General features: G+C 39.4%; 1 protein-coding gene across 1 annotated transcript; it reads right to left on the minus strand.

Annotated features, from left to right (window-relative positions):
* Positions 1–792: 792 nt before the first annotated feature.
* Positions 793–8,912, minus strand: smpd2b (sphingomyelin phosphodiesterase 2b). Its single transcript, XM_085354605.1, has 11 exons — positions 8,702–8,912; positions 6,313–6,426; positions 6,124–6,220; positions 4,284–4,360; positions 3,728–3,821; positions 3,042–3,131; positions 2,868–2,950; positions 2,579–2,711; positions 2,038–2,142; positions 1,777–1,954; positions 793–1,302 (listed from the first exon to the last, which is right to left on the minus strand). The coding sequence occupies exons 2-11, from the start codon at positions 6,360–6,362 to the stop codon at positions 878–880; spliced, it is 1,332 nt and encodes a 443-aa protein (XP_085210731.1). The 5' UTR covers positions 6,363–6,426; positions 8,702–8,912; the 3' UTR covers positions 793–877.
* Positions 8,913–10,914: the final 2,002 nt, after the last annotated feature.

Below are 10,914 nucleotides of genomic sequence, written 5' to 3' on the forward strand. Positions count from 1 at the left end.
AAGCAATCTCCTAGCAAAACTATAGGGAAGTGGTTCACCAGGTTAATCAACAAAGTGCACTGCACACTAACTGATGTATTCTGTTTTTATTTTCTACGGTATATTGTGCTTTGTAAAAATGTGACCAAAAGAGGTCAAGGTCAAGAGCAGAACATTTTCAGTATTTTCAATCTATACTTGAACATATGAGAGGAGTGTAGATTGTCTTTAAGATTAAGACACTATAAACAGAGAGCATGACAAATGATACATGCATACAGACTTGGTTCCTTTATCTACAGTACAAAGGATCCTGACGAGTGCTGTTGTAGAGGAAAAATATTACTGACTGAAACGTAAACCTCCTACATGTGGAGTGTCTGTGTCTTCTATTGCAATGGAAACCACAGAGCTACTTTCTTCATGTATTTAACACATTAAAGACCCGGTCAAACTCAACCTGGAACCATAATCTCTGTGCAGTTGATTATTAAACTCAAAAAAGGGAAGCATTAAATTAAAAACAGAAAAAAATGGTCCCGGTGAATCTACTGGTGGGTGGAATGCAAATCGGACCTGAGGCTAAAAAACACAAATGGTCAGACTTAATGACCTTCAGCATAACAGCACAGAAGCATTACAGTACATTTGTATATTCTAGGTACATCAAGTGAAATCTAGGTGTAATAAAAGCCTACAGATCTCTATATAAAAGTATATAATGTCAATGCATGTGCCCTGCACTACTTTCAGAGAAGCATTTCAATTATGATTGATTCTGCAATATGAATATAAATCTCCAAAACTAAAATATTCAGGGGAGCAAAGCTCCTCACATGTTCACTATAAAAGTGACTTCAAAGTCGCCTTTACCACTTTGACATTCTTGGCCTCTGCATTACTCCTCTGGCTCAAAGGCACCGGGCTCCTGAACCTCTGGGGGCCTTCCTGAGGGATTATGAAGTTGAGCTAGACAAAAGCCCTTAAGCTTCTCTTGCAGACTACCTATACCCAGCCTCATCTGGTCTTCAGCCCCCTGAAGTGATTTCAGCTCCATTGTGTAAAAGATGTACAACATGGAGGTGGTCAGCAGAATGGCAAAGCACAGCACAGCCAGCAGGTAGAAGGAGGTACGAGGGAAAGGCTGTTCTGCTCCCAGAGCTAAGTAGGGCACCGCGGCGATGACCAGCTCCAGGAACAGCAGAGCCAGCCCCATCACTCCAGTGCGTGCTGCTGTGTAGCGCATCCTCTCAGCACAGTGCAAGCCCACTTTGACTTCAGTGCGGGCCTCAGTCACAATGTCAACCAGTTCAGCCAGTTTCCCTAAGTCCATGAAAGAGAGACAAGAGAAAGAGTGGAGCCTTTATACCAGTACAAAGCTGGAGAGCAAAGCACTGCAGAAAGTGTTGAAGAGTCAAGCTCTATACTGGACAGGATTATTGTTACAACAGAACATTAAATATTCACTGTGCTCCATGTTATTTAACCCACTGTTCCTGGCACAATTTAACCAGGGATGAAATTACAACATGTGGCCTGGAATAGTCCTTTTGGAAGAGCAGCCAGAAAACAAAACAAAACACCAGCATATACTTAAAGCTGGCAATACAGCCTGGCTACAGAGCTTCACTAGGGCTGTTATTTCTTTTTCTTTCTTGTCTGACAGATTAAAATTGCTCTGATAGGTAAAAGTGGAGGAATCAAAATGGATTTTCCATTGAATAATTTATACCAAAGTAATTGGACAATCAATCACCTTTACACGAAACAACCTGCTGGCATGGAGTGTGCAGATACCTGTAGTAGAGTCCTTATTCTTCAATTTTCTGTCACTTCCTGTTTCAGCCGGAGTGTGCGGCTCCAGCCTCAGTTCAGCAGTGAGAGCTTCATGGTCGGAGTATGGGAAAGGATGGTTGGGAACGGAGCCTTTGGTAGTGGACATGGAATCACAATGGACGTCGGCTTTTGAAGAACCCTGGGAATAACAAGAGGGCAATCATGCTTTAGCAGTTACATGGCTTTATAAAAATCATCAGATGACATGCTGCTTTCACTCACCTTAAATAGTATGTAGTCGATTCGAATCCCCTTCTCAAAAGGTACAAGCTCCTTTTTACTAATAAAAGGGTTGTCTGCTATAAGAGTCATACCATTCTCACATCCCTGCAAGAAAAAAAAAACTTGCTTAAATTCAATTTACATAAAACCAAAGTGTAACAGAAAGCTGCTTCTACTTTTACAACCCTGGCATTTCTTGAATAATACCATTTTACTTTGCAGCTCAGACCTTAAGATATGAGACCACAATGACACAGTAGCAAAGCTACTTTTGAGCCAATCTGTTGTGTGCAGCTCTAAGAACCACAATGAATAGCCAAGACTTTATGGTCCAACTTCCTATTGCATCAAAATAAATGTGTTAGAGCCTGCATAACTGCATGCATGGCAACTCTATGACTGCCACTGTGCCTCGTATTTCAACTTGAAGTGATGTAAATTTAAATGCACTAAAATCTGCAAGGATCTACATAAATAAAAACAGGTACTTGATTTCATTACTGCACTCACTGTTTGAATACAGATTAATACTTCTACATACATCAAATTTAGCTGTTTCTAAATAAGAGTCTTGCAGTCCAGTGTAAGCCCTCAGTAGTCTGTTCCCAAGGTCCTGAGGGTGCATGTTGAGGTCACCACCAACAATGACCACATCTGCACCAGCAGAGGTGTGGCTAAGAAGCACAGGAAAAAAAACAAACAAACAAACAAACAAACAAACATGTTAGTCATTGTATTCTACAAACTAGATACATGTTACTTGTAATATTACTTCAAACATTTTAGTAAATATGTAAACAAATATAAAGAAACAAGCAAAGGCACACTACCGAATGAACTGCTGCAGCTCCCAGGCCTGAACCACTCTGTGAGGTAGATAAGAGTCCTTCTCTCGGGAGTACTCTGCATGCAGCTAAAATCAGTACACAAGGACAACAGCACATTGATCAATAATAGAAAATCATGTACAGTTAGGGCTGAAAACTGCTGTTATGAAACCTTACATGAGTGACATAGACATTTGCAGTCAGGCTGCCGAGGTTTAGGATAGCCATGCCAACAGCTTTACCACCAAACCAGTCTCCATGGTGAGCCTAATTAACAAGGAAAATTACAACTGCGAATAAACAGTGAAAACGAAGGGTGATATGAGGAGTACAGATAATTTTGCATGAAGCCAATGCAGGGGAAAAAAAGTTGACACTAATACTGTCGTGCTATTAGGGTTTTGCCAAAAAATTGAATTCTTTGTTACATATACTTAACTACAATCCTAAAAAAAAAACCAGCTATTTTTAGTTTGGTATTTACCTAAAATTTGTTGCTCCTGGTTCTGCCGCATGTTTTATTTATTTATTAAAGTTGTGCATTCTCACATAGAGTAATAGCAAAAGAAAAACAACTAAAATTACTGCTAAAAAAAACTATTTTCGAAGTATGTGAATACAGTAATTAAAATGAGCTACTCCCCTAATGTCTACTCAAAAAGTCTGTTCACAAATTTATACATCAATGACAATTTCACAATATATTTAATACAGTTAAAGCCTTTTAGCATAAACAAGTAATTTTACTATTGTGTTTTACTTTGGTGAATTTTAAAGGTGCAACTCTTACAGAAGATTTTTTATTTGTTGATAAACACGAGTACAAGATACTGTTTTCTCCATCTCCAGCTCTCCAGACTTACCATGTAAGGATAACCATTCAGTGAGTAGCGATAAAGAAATGTGTCGCGGATTCTGTGTTTGGAGAAAATGGCCAGTCCACTGCCTATGACGCCACTGCAAAAGAAACATGTGACAAAAAGTTATAAATAATGACTCATATACTTGGTTTCCATGTAGTTCGACAGTAGCTTAGTCTAAGTACAAATCGGTAGTATCTGCAACAGATGTGAGAACTTATCTATTAGAGTTGACATTTTTGTGAGCTACAGAGGGGATTAGAAAGGTAGAACCTTAGCTTAATCACGGTCTTGTTCTTTGGTATGGAGGTCAAGGAAGAATTAAGGAGAAAAAGTTAACCCTCGATAGTTTCAGTGAACCACACACCCACCCACCCACCCACCCCCCCCCACACACACACACACACACACACACACTTACTTTACAGAGATAAAGACATTATGGCCTTTTGAAGATATGACCAATCACGACCTTTAGTCTCAGACTGAGATGTTCAAGGTTAAAAATTAGGGAAACTATTTCACAGTGAGCTTTTGTGTGAGACGGCAGAAACATTACCTTCTGAAGTAATGAGAGTGAGGGTGACAAGAAGCAAGTTTCTTTTTCAAGAAGAGATAGTCTTTCTCACTCCACACCTGTAAAAACATTTGCATGTCACTCAGAAAGTTGAATACCACACATTATTACGATTATTTACCCATGTCTAATTTTAATTTATAACTTATGGTCAAATTACTTTCATTGCACTGCAGCCTACAATTTGTTAGGGACTGTTTGTAATTTTAAATCAGTCCAGATGAGACTGAAGTGTAGACTTTAACCATGGCAAGTTGAGGCATGTTCCCTTTTTGATTCACAACAAATGAAGCAGGAATTGAGTCCAAGCATTGAAATTTAAATCTTGTATGTTTTCATTGGCCTCTTGTATGTTGTTAATGCAAGTGAAGGAGGGTGAAACCAAAACAAACCAATGGGTGGGACAGCAAAACATACAGGTGTAGCAAAATCAACAATATGATATCATTTTAAAAAGAAAGAATACACTGGCCAGCTCAGCAGTACCAAAACAAGTCTTGAGGAGGCAGAGGTATCATTATCAAGGTCATGAATAGAAACTAGCTGTACAACGAGCTATTGTTGATTACACAAGATTAGAGAAAGACCAGATTAGACTTTGTCAGAAAATGTCTACAGGAGCCGGCATAATTCTGGAAAAGATTCTTTGGACAGATGAACCCAAGAGTAACTTGTGCCATGATGACTGGAAGTCAAAAGTATGGAGAAGGAAAGGAACAGCTCATGATCCAAAACATAGAATATCTTCTGTCAAACAAGGTGGAGGCAATGCTGTGGCATTTATGGCTGCCAGTGTTTGATAACGTGACTGCTAAAAGAATTAGCACTCTGAATTCTAAGGTTTATAGGGTTGTATTCTGCTCAGATTCAGACAAAAGCTGTTAAACTGATCACAAATGATGCTGCAAAAGCAAACAAGAGTTTCTGAGGCAAAGAAATGAGATATTCTTCAACAGCCCAGTCAGTCCGAGGCGGTGCCTCTGAAAATGGGAGACTATGTGATAGGTTTGTAGCATAAACCTATTCGCTGGAACGTTAAGACAATATAATTACACTGCAAGCAAGACGCAAGTAGGCAAACTTCTTCATGGTACTCGTGCACGGGAGAGAACCAGACAAACGCCGTTCCTTCGCTTGACCCCAGTAGCTCTCGTCCGTTCTCCCGTATCACTGTCCTTTTATTGAGGTTACATGAATATGCATAAGTTCATTAACATATGACGTCTACATACACAAAGAGTACCTTGCCTGTGTGTGTGTGTGTGTGTGTGTGTGTGTGTGTGGACTGCTGATCAAAGGGTCAAACATCCTTGGTCAGGAAGAGGGTAGCCTCCCCCTCACCCTAGATGGTTCATCCTAGATAACACGGTGAGGAAGTCCTGCAGTTCATCTAAACAAAGAGCACTTAGACTAGAACAGACGCAACTACGTTAATCCTACCATAAAACAATAAGACACGGTATGACCTCTCATGCTCCCAAAGTGCTGTCTAATACACACAAAGTTTGCAGACTATCAAGGATCAAAACCTCTACCAATCTACAACTAATTACAAAACTCTAAGCATATATAAGTAAATATTTCTAAGCATAAATGACAATCAACAATACAACTCTATCACTATGTATAAAAATAGGTGTAATTCCTGTACATCAATCACATATTGAATATTTTATTTAAAATCCACTGTGGCGGTGTACAGATGAGAAATTTTTAAAAAAAAACATGTAGTTTCCCAACACATGTATGGCCTGCAGAGTCTCTGTTTTTATCAGAACAGTGAGTCTGCAATCAACCGTTTTGTAAGCTGGCTTCCACCTACCTCTTGCAGTAACACAATATCATGCTGTTCCTTATACAACATTTCACCAATCATGGCATAGCGCTGTGGACAGTATTTGCTTAGATATCGGATCCCCCTGCAAAAATAAAGCGCATGGAGCATGACTTATTTTTTAATGGGTGTATCACAGCAATGCATTAAGAATCTCCACAAACCACAGCCACTGACCAGCAGTTCAGAGAGAAGACCCGCACTCTGACAGAGTCCATGTTAGACATGTTGGCGTATCAGTGAAGCTTCAAATCAGGAATGTCGGCTCACGTGAGGTGACTAGGATGGATCCTAAAGTGTCACATAAGAACAGTTGTTAGATACTGCCTGAGCTTCACTGCCAATGTAGTTAGCTGAACATCTGGGTGTGCTAATACACCCTATAAATACACAGGCAATAAGGAAAAAAATCTGGATAAGAAGGGGATATGCACATATCCAAATAACACAGAAATAAAGGTTGAAGTGACAAAAATTAAAATTAATAAAAAAAACTGCTTGGTAAGCACAAAATGTGAAAACGCAGCACACTGCAGCCTGACTGGCAGCTGACACGTTCAGCAAAATTGTTACTGACAACAGTGTAAACAGTTTGAACAGTTCATGTGAAATGCTCAACTGGCTGTGTAATATTACATATTGATAAAATGTGCAGATGTGTTTTTGCAGCTGTGTATTATTTATTTTTTTATATTGTAGATACATATTCTTTCTTCCTGCACTATCATCCATCTGTAGGCTAAAGACAAATTTATAATATAGGGCAAAACACATGATTAAAAGCTGACCTAGGCAGAACTTACTATGTCACATGTTAGGCAAATTTTGCAGTTTATTTTCCTTTTTCTTTTTAAAGGAGACAAAGTTGGAGTACAACTTGCCTGCCGATTGCTGACATAGCTAGAGAGAAAAGGGGAAAGCAGCAACGCAGTGAAAGAATCAAAGGGTCAGAAGCATCATTGCTTTAGCCCACACAAAACATGATAGTAGAAGCTTATAAACTGCCTGGCCAAAAAAAAGTCGCCACCTGGATTTAACTAAGCAAATAGGTAAGAGCCTCCAATTGGACAATTACAGCATGGGCGATTAACTTTCAGCTGGCAACAAGTTATTTAACCCCAACTGGTGCAAGGAGTTGCTTCTTATTTCATAAACAACCATGTCGAAAGACATCTCGTGGTCGTGGAAAAGACGTTAGTGTGTTTGAGAAGGGTCAAATCATTTGCATGCATCAAGCAGAGTAAACGTCTAAGAAGATCGCAGAAACTACTAAAATTGGGTTAAGAACTGTCCAATGCATTATTAAAAAGTGGAAGGATAGTGGGAACCTATCATCTTCGAGGAAGAAATGTGGTCGGAAAAAAATCCTGAATGATCGTAATTGGTGATCACTTAAATATCTGGTGAATTCAAATGGAAGAAAAACTATAGTAGAACTCAGGGCTAGGTTTAATAGTGAAAGCAAGATCATTTTCACACGCACTTCAATTTTCTAGGAAACATAAAGATTCTGACTCTGGAGCAATGGAAGAAGGTCATGTGGTCTGATGAGTCCAGATTTACCCTGTTCCGGAGCGAGGGGCGTATCAGGGTAAGAAGAGAGGTAGATGAAGTGATGCACTTATCATGCCTAGTGCCTACTGTACAAGCGTATGGGGGCAGTGCTATGATCTGGGGTTGCTGCAGTTGGTCAGGTCTAGGTTCAGCGAAAGTATATGCTCCACGAATGAGGCCAGCTGAGTACCTTGCTATACTGAATAACCAGGTTATTCCATCAATGGGTTTTTTTCTTCCCTGATGAAGCGGGCATATTCCAGGATTCATCAGGCTCAAATTGTGAAAAAATGGTTCTGGGAGCATGAGACATCATTTTGACAAAAGGATTCGCCACCACAGAATCCTGACCTTAACCCCACTGAGAATTAATGAAAAAAAAAAAATGCAACACTGGATGGAAATAAATATTTTGACATTGCAGAAGCTTATCAAAACAATGCCACAGGGTGCCTAATCAAAGCTAAAGGCGGTCCAACGAAATATTAGACTGTGACCTTTTTTTTTGGTGGCCAAGCAGTGTAGCATAAATAAAATATACAATGTCCTTGATATTTAAAGACTAGCATTAGAAAAAAGGTTGAACAAGGAAGAGGGCAGGGGGTTCTACACCAACCACAACAGCTTAAGTGTTTCTATTAAAACTCAAATGTGCCCAAATCATTCAAAGTCTGTTTAATGCAGAATCAGTGAAGAAATGCAGGTTGTTCTCAGTGTTATGGCAGGAAAAGCAGATAATATTCCCGGAACACTCAAGAAGATAACATTTTAGATACCTCGGTACTTCCACTGCTACACTAGGAATGCTTCATTAGTGGAAATTTGATACTATGTAGTATAAAAGTCAAAGTGTTAATCGCTGGTAGGTAAGCGTAGTTAACTAGTGAGTGTAAATAACTGCTAGTAAGTTCCAGATATCCGTTTAGCTAGTCTGTAGAAGTGAAGCTGGGTCTAGTTTCCGTTAGCCTGTTGCCGGTTTTTATATTATGATTTATTAATTGGTTTAACTCACCTCGAGTCTGTTGACGTTAGCTGAAGTTAACTGGGCCGTTCATGCAGAGATGCGTCGTAAATTTATACAAAACACTTCCTGCTGCCGTACTAGCTCACTATCACTGTTACCCTAAGTAATAATAATGAAGACAGCACATTGTCTGTCGGTCGGCATCTCACGAAGTGAACAGACTTTAATGGCATTCAACGTTTTACATTGCTGCGTGGGTTTCCTGTCTATGTAAAGTCAGAAGGAAATAAATAATGGTTATGACCTCCGGTTTTATTTTTTACCACAAAATAAAACCAGAACATCAGTATTACTATTTTTAGCGAGAGGAAATATCTCATGTGTATTTAAAATAAAATAATTGCTGGTATAAATGCTTTGTTACACGGATTTCATTTTAAATATCCCAAAAATTACATTTTGTAAAAGTACCTTTATTTTGAAAACCTTGTTTCCGGACTTAGGCTTCCTTGGCCGCGCTCAATTGTGGGACGTGAAGTTCTTTAAGACAAAAACCATGGAATCAGTTGAAAAGGCGCTCAGACTAAATTAAACCAGTAAAATGAATATATTTCAACCATTTAAAAACTGCTACAGCAAAAATGTGTAAGTATTATGACACAAACAAAAAATCTAAGGAGTAAATGCAATGGCACAGCTAGGGGTGTGCTTGTGCAATATGACCAAAATCTCATATCCCGATATAAGAATTCTATCGTCCCGATAACGATATATATCACAAAAATGTAGCATTTTCTCTAAATTCTGTGAATCTCGGGCAGCTTGACTTGCGTGAAGTGTTTCCAGCTGGGCGTCGTGTACCTGGAGTCTAGTGTTTTAACCGATGCATGAAACTATACATTTTTAGACATAAGTTGTAACGGCTGCCGTTTTCTTTGTGAGTAATGAGTATTTATTACACGGCGTGCTGCGGGGAAAAGCCTGTTCTGACGTTTGAGTCTAAGGTTTATTTTTTAGCACCCGGCGGCTCTTTTTTACTTCTCATCCGTAAATAATCTGCTCTTTCACGTGATTCAGTTTATTTTTGAAAAGTCTCAACAGGATCTTGAGCTTTATTGTGAAAGGTTTATGTGGAACATAAACAAGTGGACACGCGATGCTGTTACCGTCGTTGTTGCTAACCACAACGCATAAAAAACGCGCTTGTCCGTCCATAGTGTGGTTATATAAAATATAAAAGAATAAGAGAACTTTAAGAAATTAATATAGCCACTAGAGTGACCATCAAAACGATGAAAAAATATTGCCGTAAAGAGTTTATTTTGCGACACCACGAAACAAACGATAGCGTAAAATGAAACGATAGATGTTTTTATATTGTCATCCGATATATATCGTTATATTGAACAGCCCTAGGCACAGCAATAAGTCAGGTGGTAAATAAGTCAAGTGAAACAGAATCTGGAAAAATGGGTGCGCTAATGCTCTATAAATACTCGGGCAATAAGGACAAAATATGGAGAAAGTAAGGGAAATACACATATCCGAATATCACAGAAATAAAGGTTAAAATGACAAAAATTTAAATAAATAAAAACTGCATGGTAACACAAAATGTGAAAGCCACAGCAGGCAGCACTCTGCAGCCTGACTGGCAGCTGATAGGTGCAGCAAAATTGTTACTCACAACAATGTGAACAGTTCATGTGAAATGCTTAATTGCCTGATTAATATTAGATATCAAGTCAAGTCAAAAAGACTTTGTCTATCCCCATGGGGGGACATGCGTATGTGTGTGTGTTCCGTGTTCAGCCGAGAGAAGGTGTCCCTTCACCCAGTTAGACAAAAGTAAACAATCTTCGGTCGACGCGGGTGGCCATGAATGAGGGGGGAGAGAGTCACAACAAACAGTCTTATTATCTAAGGAGAATTTGTGATTCCCGTCAGCTTTTGCCTTGAGCATCCAGCTGGTGCCAGGGGGGCCGCATGAGATGAAGATGGTAGTTGTTTTGGTTAGTCCGAACAAACTGCTTCCAGTTTTACAGTAGGTCTAATGTCCGTCACTGGTCACCAGGTCTCTCAATTCCCGTTGTTCTTCTTCAAGATCTTATCCATATAACAGAGCCATGAGCTTCTTCAAGATCGCATCCATATTGCGTAATAAAAAACACAGTGTGAGTGCTCACAGCACTGCCCATCGTCTATCATGTCAGCCAGCTTTGTGGGATTTTGAACAGCTGTAGCTGCTCCTTGTTCTTCAA

The sequence above is a fragment of the Diplotaxodon limnothrissa genome, linkage group LG5 (genome assembly GCF_057381915.1).
Source record: "Diplotaxodon limnothrissa isolate DT_005_m linkage group LG5, D_limnothrissa_male_GT1.1, whole genome shotgun sequence".
In the NCBI taxonomy this organism is placed as follows: Eukaryota; Metazoa; Chordata; class Actinopteri; order Cichliformes; family Cichlidae; genus Diplotaxodon; species Diplotaxodon limnothrissa.

Bases quoted from the DNA above. Each gene is read 5' to 3' on its own strand.
- smpd2b (XM_085354605.1), bottom strand. From the start codon at position 6,362: ATGTCTAACATGGACTCTGTCAGAGTGCGGGTCTTCTCTCTGAACTGC. The intron at 2,951-3,041 runs GTAAGGTTTCAT...TACTGATTTTAG, and splicing joins CAAATGTCTATGTCACTCAT to CTGCATGCAGAGTACTCCCG. The intron at 2,712-2,867 runs GTAGTGTGCCTT...TGTGCTTCTTAG, and splicing joins GAGCTGCAGCAGTTCATTCG to CCACACCTCTGCTGGTGCAG.